The sequence below is a fragment of the Homalodisca vitripennis genome, chromosome 4 (assembly GCF_021130785.1).
Source record: "Homalodisca vitripennis isolate AUS2020 chromosome 4, UT_GWSS_2.1, whole genome shotgun sequence".
In the NCBI taxonomy this organism is placed as follows: domain Eukaryota; kingdom Metazoa; phylum Arthropoda; class Insecta; order Hemiptera; family Cicadellidae; genus Homalodisca; species Homalodisca vitripennis.
Genome location: NC_060210.1, coordinates 47,595,462 through 47,613,802, shown reverse-complemented (window position 1 = coordinate 47,613,802; position 18,341 = coordinate 47,595,462). Strand labels below are relative to the sequence as shown.

At 31.4% G+C, this 18,341-nt stretch overlaps 1 protein-coding gene across 3 annotated transcripts in view; it reads left to right on the top strand.

The window, feature by feature from the left end:
- LOC124359290 (cryptochrome-1-like) overlaps positions 1–18,029 on the top strand; it is a 77,857-nt gene extending 59,828 nt beyond the window's left edge. For 2 of the 3 annotated variants that reach the window (XM_046811909.1, XM_046811908.1), the window contains exon 11: positions 14,567–18,029. In XM_046811909.1, coding sequence (XP_046667865.1) covers positions 14,567–14,721 — 155 coding nt within the window. In that variant the 3' untranslated portion in view covers positions 14,722–18,029. The remainder of the gene's footprint in view (positions 1–14,566) is intronic. The other variant, XR_006922140.1, reaches the window with a different exon arrangement.
- The last annotated feature ends 312 nt before the right edge of the window (positions 18,030–18,341 follow it).

Here is an 18,341-nt window from a genome sequence, read left to right as displayed (position 1 = left end):
TATTTTATTTCCATTGACACATTCGTTGAGAATTCACCAAACAGTTAACTTCCTGGATTTTATCTTAGCTTTTAAATTTGGCAGCAAGTGGTTCCTTAAGCTAGGGATGCTACAATTTTTTTTTTATTTTATACAGAACAGGTCTTAATTTAATTTTAAATCTACAATATGAACCTTTTTTACATTAAAAACATTTTCAGTGTGTTGTACAATACAAGTTACAGGGCTTAAAAAATATAAAATTCTATAAATTCCTACATATTTTGGTGCTAATTTTGCACAAAACTTTTCTACCTTATTGCTTAAATAGTGGGTTCTAATCCATACTAAGGAATGCAACTTAAAGGGATGTTTTACATTTTGCTCTGAGTACTTTTGTCTATTACTGTTATGTGCTATACTCCTTTTTACATTCACCACAGCTCTCTTTAAATTGTTTACAACAGTTTCCTTGGACAAATTCTCACCAATTAGATCATTTAGCTTCCATAAATTAGATAAAGCATTATTACAGGAATGATTAAACATTAAATCAAAGGCAGCAAAACCTGTGCTTTCATTATGGGCGGTGTTTAAACTTAATTGTATATAGCCTAGGTCATTATCCCAATTACTATGACAGTTGTGATAGAAACTACGTAATAATGTAGATATGTTTCTAATATGCCTTTCTGATTGATTTCCATTAGCCCTGTAAGGCGCTAGTCTACGGTGTTCAATAAAATTCTTAAATAAGAACTTCTTAAAATACAGTGATGTAAAATATGCGGCATTGTCTGACACTATTATTTTAGGTACAGAAAAGTTGTTAAAAATTATGCGGTCTAATTTATTACATATTTCAGTACTCTTACATTCCCTCAGAGGATTAGCCATAGAAATTTACTGGCGGCGTCTACAACTACAAGTAAATATACATTGCTGTTTCTAGTTCTTACTAAGGGACCTAAAAGATCTATGAATAAACAATCCATATTGTTCTTAAATGGCACAGATACTAATTCGCCTTCATATTTTCTTTGGCACACTTTACTCATTTTACAAATATTACATTCTTTGACTTTTGCCTTTATAATTTCGTCTAAATCAGGTCTATAAAAATACTGATTAATTTTTCTTTGCATTCTAGCAATGCCTAAATGACCTCCTATTAAAGAACTGTGGAAGAATTCATATACTAAATCAATTAACTGTACAGGCAAAAATATCTTACTCTTACTTTTTACATTCCTTTTGTACATCAGTAAATTGTTTTTTATAAAATAACATAAATTGTTACTATCGCTTTTTACAGATTGAATGATTCGCTGAGTTTCTTTATCTTGAAGTTGATGTTTTTCTAAATCTTTAAACGCAAATGGCAAATCATTAATTAACAACCACAAATTATCCTTGTTATTGCACTTATTATTTATCTGCATTTTAGGCTTTACATTAGATGTTCGTTTACATGTTTGCCTTCGGGAGGAGTTTGAATGGCAGAAGGAAATCGATAATCTATTTTTATCCTGGTCTGGAACGTTCCGGCAGTCACTGGGGCTCGGATCAGCTGTTCCCGTCGACTCGCCCTCAAACATACGTGAAAGGGCGTCTGCCAGCGCATTATCGGTGGAACTTTTAAATTCCACCTCAAATGGCAAATTCAAAATCCTCTCGATCCACCGGGCAAGTCTTCCTACCTTCCTTTTGTGATTGAGGACATAGGATAAAGCTTGGTTATCAGTTATTAATTTAAAAGTTCTTACTTCTAAAAATTCGTGCCATTTTTCTATGCAAATTAGTGCACTCAAAGCTTCTTTTTCATAAACAGTATATTTTAATTCGGCATCAGTAAATTTCCTAGAGTAATAGGCTATTGGCATTAATTCATTTTGGTCGTTTTCCTGTAACAAACAACCACCTGCGGCTATTCCACTAGCATCTGTCATTACTATAAATTGCTTTGAAAAATCGGCTAACTGGAGTACAGGAGGATTTGTTATAGCTTCTTTTAACTTTACAAACGAATCTTGACATTCACTTGTCCAAACAAATTTAGCGTTTTTCCTTCTTAAACGATTTAAAGGATTACATAATTCGGCATAATTATTTATAAATTTTGAAAAGAAATTGGTCATACCTAAAAACTGTGAAATTTGTTTGGCGTTCTTAGGCGGCATAAATTCTCTTATACTCCTTGTTCGCTCGGGATCTATAGTTACTGTATTATTTTTTATTAAGTTCCCCAAAAAGGAGATTTCCTCAAAACAAAACTTTGCTTTCTCTAGGTTTGCCGTTAAGCCATGTTTGCTTAGTCTATTTACAATCTCTCTGACATGTACTAAATGCGAATCAAGGTCTTTACTGTACACTAAGATATCATCACAAAAATTTATCACATATTTAAATTTTATATTGTCTAGGACTTTGTCCAGATAGGCGGACAATACAGCACTACCAACATGTAAACCAAAGGGTACTCGTTTAAATTTATATTTACCAAATATAGTGCTAAATGAGGTAAGATCTTGACTATCAGGTGATAATGGACATTGCAAAAAACTTTTTCTTAAATCTATTATTGAAAAATATTTGGCTCCACTAAGATGTTGGTAATAATTATTTAAATCACCAATGGGAAAATCAATTTTCTGTAACTTTTTATTTAATTCGGTATAATTGACTACAAGTCTGTCCTTTTTGGTTAAAAAGGCTGGACTGGAGTAGGCTGAAGTACTGGGTTCAATTATTCCTTGGTCCAACCAATCCTGTATTATTGTTTTCATCTTATTTACAGTAGGAGGGCTCATAAAATAAGGCCTAATATTTACAGGTGTGGGGTCATTTACAACTAATCTCACTTTCAAATCTAGAGCCTCCCCTAATTTTGGAGTAAAAACATTTGGAAAATCCCCTATAAGGTTTTGTATCTCAGCCTCAGCTCTAGTGCACCCTATTTTTACATCAATGCTGTTTACTTCATGTTCAAAAGGCTGTTGTCTGACAATAGTTATTTTCTCATTACAATTAAATTTAAAATAACATGAATCTCCATCAAGATCTAAAATTAATTTGCTATTAGATATAAATGGGTTTCCCAATACAATGTCCCATTTTAAATTATCCAATACAATAAATTTTACTTTCCAACAAAATTTAGAAATTTTTATCTTAGCATAACAGTAACCAAAACATTTTATTTCAGTGTTATTTGCAGCAAACATTCTATCATCTGACTTCATTAATTTAGAAACATTTTTATTCAACAATAGGCTATCATAAAATTCTTTACTAATTATATCTCTTGTAGCACCAGTATCTAATAAGCAGTTTGTTTTTACATTTTTACCCACTATAGCTTCAATTAAAGGCATATTGTTACACTGTCTAACATTTAGTCTTAAATTAGGTTTTCTATAGTTTAATTTACTCCAATTTTTAATTACCTTACCATAGACTCTCATAAAATAGTGTTTTTCTTTTCTTACTGTATTACTATTTATAAAATTATTATTCTTAAACTTATGAAACCGGGGAGGGATATTTTTAGGTGTTGTGTGTAATACCACTCCCCTATCGACTAGTTTTTTGGATTCCTAAAACAATTTTTTGCTAAGTGACCAGGCCTATTACAATTGAAACATAACTTTGGGTTTTTGACAGTTGGCCTACTTTTTCTAAGTTCAACATGTGGTGGATACATGTTGTTAACATATGTCTTACTTAAATTGTCCCTTAACCCTTTGGATGCCAAGCAAATTTCAAGATTCGTTTTGAGTAATGCCATGCATGTGAGCTGTGGGTGTTTCCTGAGTGCCAGTGGTAAATGGCCTATAACAGCCAAGTGTGCCAAGCACAAAACAGCTATTTTGTTATGTTAGACTAAATATTGTATAACTCCTATCCTAATACTGATAAATGGACAATTTTTGTTTTGTTTAGTAGGTTATGAAATATACTGTTATGTAATAACAAAGTTTTATGATAATATCCAAAAATATAAATAAGTAAACTAAAAAATAAAAATAAAAAATAAAACATTTTTTATTTTTTATTTTTTTTATTAGAAAAACTTATATTATTATACTATTTATGTAAACATATGTTACATTTTACATTAGTATGTATAATTATGAACCAATATAGAAAATTTCAGAAAGAAATATTGAGAAATAAAAGTTTTATAAGATTTTTAATAAAACTTTACATTTGGACTAAAATGCTAAAATATTGACAATGTAATGTAATGGCATGTTATTGTAAGGACTTTTCTAAAGAAAAACTATATTTATTAAACTAGCATTGAGATGGTTGAAAAACATTGGTTAGCACCCTAATGCATGTTCAAAAAAAATAAAATCATGACAAATAGCCTATTTTTTTATATTATTTGCTTTTACTCACCCTCAGTTATTGAAAGGCAGAAAAAGTCCAATCTTCAATCACTCACTATTTTTTAGTGCCTATAGTCTATAGCATAGGCCTATTGAAAAATGTTACTAAGTCTATAAAAAACTATGCAAAGAAATGTCTCTATATAAAATATATACATTGTTACATAAACGTTCAGTCTATTTACACTCGTGGCGGGGGAGACAGTCAAGGTGGCAACCCCGGGTGCACTTGACACATACTGTCCTGGACCTTATACTATAACTAATTATATATCAATTTGTTAAGTAACTCTTCCCCTTTCGTTTGATGTATCTATTATGAAGATTCGCTTACTATATGATTTAAAAAAATAATATAATCGCAAAGCCGAAAATATCGGCCCGCGGCACACTTCGGTTAAACGTAATGGGCCGAAAATATCGGCTCTCGGCACACTTTGGTTTAACCTAACCGAAAATATCGGCTACGCTAACCTAACCTAACCTAACCTGTTATCATTAAAGGTTATATTGTTACTAGCTATACACACATTTTCCAAATCTGTAAAACAAATGGGATTGTTTTCAAAAATTAACTTATTTCTATCTGTAGGCTTAATACCTCTTTTTATACAAGTTACCAAGTCCTGTTCACTTATGTTACACAATAAAACTTGACTGAGCTCTTTGATGTCATAGATGTATTCATACAGTGGCTCATCAAACCTTTGTGGCCTATAAACTAAATCTAGTCTCAGTCTTTCAATTAGGCCTACAGGGATAAAAGCACTAATTAATTCCCTGTGTAGATAGTTGACATTTGGCATGACAGACTTACACTGTATTATTTTGGCTAAAAGTGGACCTTTTGCATAACATGGTAACAATGCTAAAATTTCATTTTCTGATAGGCTAGTTTCACATTTTAGCTTTAACAAAGTTTTCAAAAAGTTTATTAGCTCAGGTACTACTAAGCCATTTGTTACTGTAAAATTTTGTAAATAACATTCTACAGGGTTGTTTAACTTATTAAACATATTTAAACCAGACATAGGTTGACTAATACAATCATTGTTTGCATTATAAATAGGCATTATAGGCAAAGTGGGGGTACTGGCAGTAGGCTGTGATATTGTTGGTGGTTGTACAGAAATAGGGCCTATTTGTTCTTTCACTGCCTGTTCCATAGCCTCATCTTGTTCTAATGATTCATTTAAATTGGCTTCTAACACTTTAAGCTGTTCTAGGTTCACTGTAGGTAGCAAGTTTTTAGCTAACTGTTGTTCAACATTTACTAGCCTACACTTTAAAGCTGATAAAGTTTCACTATGTACAGAACTTAGTTCAAGCTGGTTGTCTAAAAAATAAACGGTTTATTAAATGTTTACACTTTTCTTGGAATTTGGTGATTTCTAAAGGTGAACTAGCACTGTTCAATTCACTGCACCCATGTTCTAATAATATCACTTTTTCACTGAGAAGTTTTACTTCCTGATTGTGGTCTATTTTTAATAGGCTACTAGGAGTAGGTAAAATATTGTTTCTCAAACACTGTCTTAAGGACTTTCTGAGTTCATTTACTGTACTGTCACTATTTAATTTAATACCTCTAGATATCAGTTCAAATACCAACTCATCTTTAGACAAATATTCTATTTTAATGACAGGCATTGTGGCGTTTTCACTCAGTTTCACCCAGTTGATGGCAGAGTAGGCACATCAATAGCAGAGTGGCGCAATAAAAATTATGTGTACCGTATGACGATAACACATGGGGGTGGTGACTTCTGAGGTCGTAGTAATAAATACTAGAAATACAAAGTTTACTTATAAGTTCAGTTTAATTACGAAAACTTAAAAGCACCACTTTTAGATGGTAAAGGAAAAGTTATGTAATGCCACGTTGCTGCCAATTAGAATATAATAACTAAAAAATATATCTTCTAGGTGGGCCTAAAATATCCAATGTTCTGTTGAATTATGCGTACGACGTTTTACTTTACAAAACAATAATATTTCACTTCCCTTCGCAATAGGTAGACTCACAACCCGGGTGTCGGCGTCTTGGCACGAGACATTGAAGCTGTAGTCTAAGAACGGTTATTTCTAGAAGAGGAGTTGAAGTTGGGAAATGGTAGCCATCTATTCAAACAACACGTGAGATACATCAGCTACGTAAACTCGCCTAAAACAAATTCGCGACGGTATTAGCCATTTAATGATACAAATTACTATTTATAACAACGTGCTCATCGCCATAAGGACGACGCCACAACCTTTATCTATCTCCATCAAGCAAATAAAAGATCTTCAAGGGTAAGTTACTTTACTATTCACATCTTTACTTTACGTTACATTCATTTTATACGTTTGGCATCAAAGGGCTAATTTAATAATACGAAAAGATAAATTTTACTTACGGACAAAGCGCGCGAGGTCTGATCGGTTACGTAGTTGGGCTGCTACAAAGGGTTAGAAGAAAAAAATTCATACGCGTGCCAATTAGGTAGTTACTCCGCCCAATAATTTAGTTCCGGAACATTGGATGTAAAATAATATTATATTATACTGGCTGATTAGGTTGCGAAATTTACATTGTATGAAATTTAATTAACTAATTTACGGTACAAAATAACAATTAATTATGTATTATCTCTTTAAAATAATTTAAAGTTTTTAATTGCAAAGTAATGTGTGTATATATACACACAAATTAATTAACTAACAGTCAAAACCGTTTTTTTACGTGTAAAACATTCTCATTTTTATGTTTTATCATTCTAATTCACTATTTGAAAAATTAAAAAGTCATACTATGTAACCATTACATAACCAAATGCTTCTTTTTCACATCAAGGCAAGTAACACTCATCTTCAGTAAATCTGTCCAGTTCAAAAAACATGTTTCCAAGACCGTACAAAGTAAAACAGTGTACTAGAAAACGACCTAATTATGATGATTATGTAAGAGGATTTTATTGGACAAATTAGTATTATCACTAGGCTTGCAGTCCAAATGCAGTGGATTAGAACAATATTGTCTTTAGTTGTGAATGGGGTAATTGATAATTTAGCACGTTATATTTGAAAAATGTTATTAAAAGACATTTAGTCCAAGTTTACAATCTTGGCTCTACTTGGACCGAAAATTGGATATCAGCTTTATGTCTTGGTTGACTATGGCTTGTGCCACCACAACTCACTATTCTTCAAGATTATTTGGCAGTCCTGATTGCCTTGATAAATAACTAACCTGTGCCAAATGACTTAATTACAAAAATTCAGTAAACTTTTGATTTATTTAAAACTTTTCAACCAAATTAACAATTCTTTGTTTTAATTTTTTAGTGACATTGGTAGGTTTGAAATGATAATTGGATTTCAGACATATGACACCTTTATAATTATGTTACAAAATACGAGGGTAATTCGGAAAGTAAGGTCCGTTGTTTTATTTAAAAAAAACCACAACAGATTTTTTCAAAAAACTTGTTTTATATCATTTCTGACATCAATCACTATTTTTCTACATAATTTCCACTTTTTTTTAAACACTTTTCATAACGATCTACAAGTTTTTGAATGCCGGTGTCATAGAAGTCGGCCGCCGTCGTCGAGTGACGACGCAAATGCCGACGACGTCGAGTGACGCCACTCCATCGACACGTTTCGTTTTTGGGGTTATGTGGGAAACCCATGTCTCATCACCCGTCACAATGTGGTCTAAAAGGTTATCACCTTCCTGGTGATATTGGATCAAAAATTCAAGAGCAATACCCATTCTTCTTTTTTTGTGTTCCTCAGTAAGCAGCCTGGGAACCCAGCGTGAGCAACCCAGCGTGAGCACAATTTGCGAAAATCCAAAATCTCTAAAACAATTTTAAACAATGTGGTTCTACTCACGTTTGGAAATTCTATTGCTAATGAAGAAACAGTGAATCGCCGATTTTCACGAATTGTTTCATCGACGGCTTTCACCAAATCTTCGGTGATCACTGAAGGCCGACCAGATCGTGGTTCGTCATGGACATTTTCCCGTCCATCTTTAAAAGCTCTCACCCACTTCCGTACTTTGCTGTCACTCATTGCATTTGGATCGTACACTTCACTTATCTGTCGATGAATATCCGCTGCTGAAACGTCCCTTGCTGTCAAAAACCGTATCACAGACCGTATTTCACAGTCGGCGGGACGTTCAATAGTTTTAAAACATTTTAAATAGGCACAGAAAACAGCAGACTACAATGATTTCACTGGAAATGGCGTCGTTCTGCGCGCAATGCATACCGGGAGTCAGGGCGCATGCGCATTTCGCTGCTCGCTTACTGTTTGTCTGGTTAACGTGAATCGGACCTTACTTTTCGAATTACCCTCGTATAGTACACATAAAGGTGGCGTGTCCAAAATCATATATATAATCCTTTCAAATTAACAAGTAACCAAAAACAAATATAACCTCAACATAACCACTCTCAACTCTGTCAATACAATACCACTCATTTATAAACAAAACAGCTGATAAATAAAATGTAACCATAAAATGTACGCGTGGTGGCTACACCAATTCATTTAGTCTTTTAGTCTTCTTTCATTTTACGATTGTTGGCCAAATGGTGTCGGTTTCCATTGACTTTAATAGTAGTTGGCAGCAGATGCTGTGTAATCACTTCTTGTTGTCATCATAAAGTACATCATGGAATAATTGATTTAATGTATACCTGTTCACAAACTGAATATTTTGTTCCTTAGTGCTCATCATGATTGATTGGTTTACCTTTGCACCTTAAAAAGTTGAGATTTGTGTTAAGCCCATTTTTAATCCTTTCATAGGAGTAAAATTATACCAACTTACCATTTTTTGAATACTTCCTTTGCTTCTGGCTGTTATTCTCTTAATTGTTCTATGATTTCGTTAACAATACCATTTCTACGTGTCTGTTTACACACTTTAAAAATGCTTCACACTCCATTTTTCACGAAGCTGCTGGATTTGTTCATATTGAAACTGTTGTCCATCAGCACTTTGGTCCTCATTCAGCAAAGATTTCCAGCAGAACTTTTGAAATTTGTTCTTCTGTTTCATTAAAAATCCATTGCCAAATGCAAAACTTAGAGACCACAATCTATTATTGTTAAATAGTTTACTCCATAAAGAATTATGTCAATTGCAAATCTATGCTAAGCCTCTTCACAGTCTAAAGGTTCAGGTTACTACTTAATTGGTAAAGAATCTGTAGATAAACCTTCCTTACATAATTTTGCTACCTTTTCAACATCGCTCTAGCATAAATCAGTACTTGGATGACAACACCTAGCAGTAAAGAATTGAATTGACACCAAAATGATAGGCATTGTGCACTTTTTCACTTATTTTTTTATTCACATTCTAATTTTTATAAAACATAGATGTACTAATATCACTTTTTCTAACTCACCACCACATTTTACCACATTTTTTTCCAAAATTGCAGGCACTGTTTTTGTGATTTTGCATGGGTGTTTTATTTTAATCACGGCTCATCTATTTTTCTAGATATGGACATTTTAAAAATAGCAATGTCCTTAGAAATAAATTTAGTTTACAACAAAAGAAATAAATACTAAATCATTTGATTTTAATTTTAAAAATAAATTGATTAACATAAAAAAATTAGCAAAGAATAAATTGTCCTCCAATGTATAGCATCCTCACAGGCAATGTGAAATGTATTTCAATAAATCTAAAATATACAACAGTTTTGTAATATATCTTACTCACAAATTATAAAAAAATATTTGAGTAAAAGAAGTTTGGTGGTACTTATGAATAATATATGTAAAAAAACTGCGAAATCTGCAAAAATCTTTGGATTACTTGTCGTAAATATTACAATTATTACCCAGAATTATTGAGTTCTGAGAAACTTTACTAATATTTCTCATCTTTTAAACCTTCCTTGGACTTCTTCAATTTTTTAAAACCAAAATTAACCAAACCGGTCTAGCCATTCACATTATACAAACTTATCTCCACTTTATATGATTAAAATATTATATTATGATTCACTTAAGTTATTATTAATCCCCTTCATGGCTGTAAACGTTTCAAGATTCTAGCTTTGGAGCTCTCTAAGTGGAAATGTTTGTACTGTGTGAATATGAAGAAGGCGACCAATTAGTGCTACTGCCTAGTGGATTTTGCAGACAACTACGTCAACACTATGTGTATCATTTTTATAAACAGTCACCGGTTATAAAGTTAAATTTTTGTGTTGCGCTATTTGTTTGATCTGTTTGTTTTGTTGTAACTACAGTACTTTCCATGGTGGAAATTGACACAGATGATAATCAAATAAGACAGTATTTAGACATGTCCACATCAGAATTAGATGATGAAAGTGCTTTATTCTTCGAAGACAATTCTATTGATGACTTGGTTGATGACTTTGATGCAGACTAACAAACATCTCAAAAAATGCTTACGTTCCTACTCTAATAGGTAGTATAGTAATGACTTGTATATTAATAACATTGAACGCTTCTTTAGTAGATTTGAAATAGCGTGTTAGAATCTCTCAAAAGAAAAAAAAAAAAAAAAAAAGAAGCTGTTGTTTTATAAATTAGAAGTGAGTCTTTCTTTTTCTTAACTATTGAAGCAATATGTAAATATTACACATTTATTTACTTAAGAATACTGTTCATTGCTTGGACAATGAATTCTTTGATTCCTGCACATGTACAATTTTCTTTATTTTCATTTAAATAGAAAAAGAGTTGAGTTAAACTTTGTTATCTTAATCATAATTGTATCTGACAATGGTCCAAATCCAATCAACTGTTGTAGTTTGTTTTATCTATTTACCACAGTTAAATTAATTTTTTTAGATAGTTAAATCTTAAGGTTTTTTTAACTGTGGTTTTGAGATCTTAAACAATATAAATTACATTTGTATAAAAATTGTATCCTATCAAATTAATCTTTTACCAATATGAAAATTACAATTGCTTAACTTTGTTTCCCTATTTATGTTTGCTTTGCACAATCCTAAAAATAAGTTAACCTAAATCGTGTGCACATTCCAATAAATATCAATATTTTCTCAAAGAAAAATTGGCAATACTTGTTAGCTTTATAATAAATAATTCAGCGTTGTGACCAGAATGCCATACATTCAGTCCAATACAGTTTGATGGTAACAACTTACAGTCTAGTGAACTAAATCAAATAAGTGAGTGTACTTACAACAAAATGGGACTTAATAATGTAGGGCCAAATTACCTACAAACAACTGTAACTTAAATACAGTCTGGTCTACTAACGTTGAATAACTATCAATACTCAAGAAAACCTGTCTAATTCTAAGTAGGTCAATTAAATTTAAATTTAAAAAAAATATGTTTAACAAATATAGAGATCTTTTTCAAACAATTGATTTTACTGTTGAAATTTCATAAATATAACAAAACACACATGTGGACACATGCACGCACACACACAACACACATATACATGCGAACTATACATGGAACTAAGTTCAACTGCTTGAAGAATACTTTCAGCATGTTGAAGCCCTTGATCAGATAAAATTCCTGCTGTAGAAAAAAAAAAAAAACATTACAAAGATTAATAAAATATCCAGGGTAAATACCTTATAATTTGGTACTCTATGTTAAGGAGACCAACATTGATATTCTGTGACTGAGACTAGCATTGCCATTACAAAAGCCATACACACGAACTATATATGCATACTCAGCGTAAGAAAATACATGAGGCATTATTATAAGAAATGTGAAACAAAATCAAAAAGATTCTAAATAAAAATTGAATTTTTAACTATTAATTGACTAACACAGTAAATGTTAAATGGAATTGTAAATAAACTTTTCTCACAGATGAAATTGTATTAATACTAATCACAACTAAAGTAATGAAGCCTGTATGACTAAAGTCATACTGTGTTTAAGCAGCCAAACAGTAATAATTATCAGTGCTATCAACTTAGTAATTAATTAATTAAATAATAAAATTTAATTGAAACTTAAATTTTAGTTGGTACAGTAACAGCTGTTGCTATTGTATTCAGTCTGTGATTACTGTATTCAGTCTGTTCAAAGTGTATTTGCTTCAGTGTTTGTTTTCTTTCAATTCAATTTGAATTAATTTAGGATGTTTGCTATTGACTTTATTTGTATAAATTTTCTTGAAATAAAATTATCTACAATTTTTGTTAATGGATTTTATTCATGTGTATCAAACGTAAAAAAAGTTTTGTGACAGTAAATTTTTGTTTTTAAAGCAAGTTATTTTAAAAACTAAGGGATTTTCAGTTCTGAGACCTAGTTTATTAAACTATTCAGGTCAAAATCTATATGAAACGATCAAATTTTTGTCTTTATTATTGTTCTAATGGTTTCAGTCCGCTTTCATTTAATCCTCGGAGTGGAAATCGGAGCAAAATCTTTCGCTATCCTTATCTCGCTAATGAAACATTTCCAGACATATTTATGAACTTTTTCTCGTTTTTAGGTTTACAATGACTTGTTAAAATGTTTTCCTTCCTTCCCAAACCACCCTGTATATAAGCGTTTGTTTACTGCATGACTGTTCAAAGATGAAATTCTCAATCATCCTAAATATTTTTATTATTACTTTTATCTAAATGAAAATTAAAAAAAGAAAACGCATAGTGGTATTCAAAATATTAATTTAACCTTTTGAAAATAAGTTAAATTTTACACTGATTGGTGTAATTAACCTACATACCAGAGGCATACATAGGGGATCAATTCTTGCCCTAAAATTTTGTAAATGAACTCACAACAATGTTTAGTTTTAGTTGTTAATAATATTTGCTAGTGTAAAGTTCAATTATCTACTAACTAATTATCTATTTAATATTAAAACTAACAATGTATACAAACTCAGTTACATCATATTTATCATTTACATGCAGTGTTTTGTATTTTTGTTTTGTTTTATTAATCCGTGAAATAAATACAGTTTCTTAGTAATAAATGAGAGTGTACGTGAATTGAATTTTATTGAGAGGCACTCACAATGTCTTGTCGCATTGAGAACTCCAAGCCTGCTGCTGAGTATGTAATATAAATATTTATTTTTTTCTAATACTGTATGGACACCATTTATATTTACCACTGTAATTGAATCCCATAATGGTCATTAATATTGTGATTTATAGCAGTTAAACACTGAATGAGAAATACTGACACATCATTAACTCACCTTTTCCTCAATATTTCAAAAAGGTTATTCTTCAGTCTATACCTATTATAATATTACAATCATTAGTCAAGCTTTTGTCAATAACCCTCTCTTGTTTAAACTGTTTCACCAGCTTCTTGATAGGATAGAAATAATCCGGCTTAAGGTGTATCTTGCCAACTTAATGGCAACACTAGGGATTTTCCAACTTCACAGATTACTGTATCTTGTCTGGTTCGTTAGAGGCATTTTAAATACAGCAGTGCTACAGACGGATTAAATTGAGACTTAATATCATTCTTTAAGTCTTTTAAAATGTAATAATAATTTGCAACTTTTGAATTATGATTTACTTTGCTTTGTGATATTAGTACGTACAAATTATTACATTAAAAAAAAACTTTAAGGGTGATATTAAAGGCCTCAATCTACTCCGTGTGTAGCACTGTATTTAAAATGTCTCTACAAAGCTGGAAAGATTCAGGAGTCTGTAAAAGTGGTGTATTGCTAATGTTGTCATGAAGCTGGCAAGATACAGCATACTGTGAAACTTGTGTCCTATTGTTGCATGAAACTGGAAAGATGCTGTAGTCTGTGAAGCTGGGGTATTGCTAATGTTGCCAGTAAACACCAATTTTATAAATTAAACAGTGGTGTAAAGATTTATGTGTCAAAATCAGAAATTTTATTCAGTTTTTGTCAGGGATTTTACCCAATACAAAATAGATATTAGATAGAATAATTATTCCTTTTCTGAAAGTGGTATGTCTGTGTTTGTGCGCACTAAAAAAAATGGTGTGGAATGATAGTTGTGTGTTAATCTGTGATGTATCTTTTGTTTGTACTATGTTATGTTTTTTGTTTTTATTCATATCCAGACTCACTTCTACATTACCAATATTTTGTTCTCTGTCAGATTAGTAAAGTATTAGTTTCAAACTGTTTAAAGTAATAATCAGTTTAAAATAAATAGAGATTTTATTTTAAGGATTTGTTTATGTTTTTCTAGGTAACGGTTACTCAGTTCCAACTGGCCGAGGACTGTTCACATTCAACAATCCACTCCGTATAAAGGCGGAGTATAACATGGATCTCAGTTCAAATAAGGAAAACGTGTTTTGTTTTAATGAAGATGACAACAGTAATAATGCATTGTACCAGTAATACTTGAGGTTAAAGGTAAAGAGAGAAAGTATTATAAGCAGCAAGATATATATATATATATATATATATATATATATATATACAAAATTAAAATAATTTAAAGAATATAAATAGACCAATAAAATAAAATAACGTTCAACAATAACAACAGTACTGATTTTCTTCTCCGTGTAGATTTCAGAAAATTATAAAATAATCTGAAGTATTTATATTTTGTCTAAATAATTTATAATAAAATTCAAAACATTTATTTTTTTGAGGTTCAGAATAGGACTTCCACAGCATTTTATTCATAAGGTCTATTATAACTGAGTACTCCAAAAGAGCTAAAACAATGATTTTATATCTAACAGTTATTATAAATCCAAATTATATTATATGTCTAAATTTTTAGTAGTTAACATTACATTATTCACAATCAATAGCTTTAACCCCTTAACTGCTGAGTTTTTAGCTGTAGACAACAATATGCTTTATTAACAATATCATCAAGACATGTTACAGGATCAAACAGTTTATACATGTGAATTCTGTTATCAAATGAGAGGTTTATTTAAGATTCGTCATTCCATGAGAAAAACTCATTGAGTGTGTATTATGTGTGGTCTTGCAGCCAACACCGTAGGGTTCTCTTTATAGATTCTGGGCTGGGTTGTCTTTCAGATTATCTGGTAGCTTGTTGAACAGTTTTGTTCCAGCATATGATGGTTTTTCTCGAACAGTGCTGTTGTATGGACTGGTAAAGTGTAATCCCCTGCTAGTCTAGTGTAATGGCAGTGTAGGCCTCTTTGTTTTGGAGGATCCTTAGTTATGCAGTAAAGTATGTATGGTTTCTAGGATGTAAGTGGATGTTATTGTCAATATTTTCCAGTTTTTGAAACTTTTTCTGCAGCTCTCTCTAGGTTCTATTTCAGCCATTAATCTTATTGATTTTTTCTGTATCACCAGAACTCTGTGTAGATTGCCACCTGGAGAAGGACCCCATACTGCTGTTCCAAAAGTAAGGTGACTAAAAAATAACACTGATATGCTATTCTCATGGCTTCATGAGTACTAGTTGTCTTGGTTCTCTTTAATGCAAACAATGCTTCAGCCAGAGGCTATCTATATGGTTTATCCAGCACTTGTTCTTGTCAAGTATTATGCCAAGATGGTTAACTGCAGCTAAAATTAACTAAAAGTGCATTACATTGATTCCCACCTGGTTGTGTTATTGAAAACATGACACTGTCCACACATTGTTGCTTTCTTTTCTGTTGGCTGATCAATCATCCAGGTGATGGATGTCCTCCTTTATTCTTGGGTCTGGGCCAATAGTTGGTGAACTACTTTAATATTAGTTATTGCAACTAGTTCCTGCCATACTGAAGTACAAATAAAAATGTAAAACACTAAACTCATGATTGCAAAGGGAAACACAAGGAAAACATCATTCTGTTTTGAAAAACGGCTTATAAAGACGCACAGTATGGTTTGGTAATAGTTCCTAAATCTGCCCCTAGAGTGATATATCAATCAAACAGCATTACCAAGGGTATAACTTATTACAAATAAACACCACTAGAGTCAATTAAAATTCATTTCCAGCTGTCTTGCATTGTGTAACCAGACAGTTGTTTGCAAACTGGCATGGCAGTTGACTGCAAACCTGGATTGTACATGTTAACATGGGCATGGTAGTTATGGGGTTAGCCAAATATATTATTATTATTTTATTTTTGTTCTCTTGCATTTCTAAAAATGTATCCAAATTATATTTGATTTCTTTTTTTTAGTTATTTTCCTCGAGTGATCAATAGCACTTCCTTTATGAAAGGAAGATTTCAATAAGAAAAACTTTTATTTTATATCTCTAATTCAGTATTAAATTTATTTGCTGTAATAACTGCCTCTAAAACTGGGGCAAATAATTACATTAGTTTAAGGTTTATGTTGTAATAAAAATAATACTTTTTATTCATGTTTTTGTCTTATAATTTATACAATTCTAATCATTACCCATACTTTGTATATTGGTATTCTCTCTTGTGTAACAATACATCATTTATAATGTTTATTGCATTGTATAGTTTTATTTTTTGAAATTCCAAACATTTAATTCATATATGATTTGTTTATAACCACAGCTAACAACAACCTACCATCAACTAATTAAATGTTATCAGTATCTTTATCTTTGAGTAGATAACCAGATCCAGCAACAACAATTTTACGCATGTTGAGTCAGGCTTTTGATATGTCAATATGGAAGAAGTTAATTTATACATTGTCATAAACTTGTCATTATAACTGATGTGGACAAGGAGGGAAGCATATAATACACCATGGTATCAGAGCAGATTTGGATCACAAACAACATTACCTTTCCAGTAAACATCATATCAAATGTTTCCTTCGTAGTTCAACTTAAATTGAGTTTAATTGCATCAACTTTCATTAGAATCTTAATGAAACGTTTTACATTTTGTAATATACTAGAGTCGTATGTTTTCAAGTTATTATTTTTTTTACATAGTTACCATTTCATTCTTTCTAAAGGTAATCATTTACCTAGTTGTTTTCTTGCTTAATAAAGCCTTATTGTAGTTAAATGTTGATTTGTAGAATTTGACAAAAATTTAATTTAAAAAGTGACTTTTAAGATCGTTTTTAAAATGCTGCATAATTTGCTAACATGTAATATTCTAGAGCTGAACAAGATATTGTTTTGAACACTATTTGTTATGAGGTTGAGAGATGGTGAGGACTTGGCAGCCCTAACTCTGCCTCTTGAATAAAGGCATTTCTAATTTCAATTATATATGAATTCTTGAAGAGAATTCACTAGCAGTAATACTGGAATTGCCTATCCTATAATTGGTAACATCGACTGTAATTCTAAAAATGTAATATACCAAATTAATTGCAAGTTTTGCTCCAAGCAATACATTGGCCAAACATCTAACCATTTAGGAATTTGTATGATAGAGCATACGTTTCATATTTTCCATCAAGATAAAGAAAAACCATTGACAAGATACTGTCTAGAACATAAACAAGACAAAATTGAGGAATGTTTTACATTAAAAGAAGTACACCAAATACCACCAAGCCCTGATGAAAATTAATACAAATTAAAATTAGAGCACATGGAGCAAGCTCATCAAATCATGTTGAAGACAAAAAATCCTTTTGGTCTAAATTTAAGATAACTTTTTAAATAAATTTTATAGATTCAAAATTTGTCAAAAACTACATGTATTATTCCATCCTTTACAAAAATCAACTGTTCCACCAAGATTAAATTAAAAAACTTTTAACGTCAGCTGGACTTTATCAAATGTTATGTACTGTGTTTAAATGATTCTTGTTTACTTTTTATAATTTTGTTGTTCTGTATTAACCCTCCAACTGTCGGTCGGCGATTTTAGCGCCGACTTGATCGTTTCTGTAGTGTCACCGGTGATATTTTCACCGACCGACATTACTGGCTTTATAGGTTTTATAAATCCAAATGCCGTTCAAAGACACATAAATGATATATCATTGCAAAGCTAATGAAATAGGCAATCGTTTTGTATAGATTTGAATTCCTTATTGTGTTCGCGAGATTGTGAACGAGCGGTGTTGTTGTTTCTCGT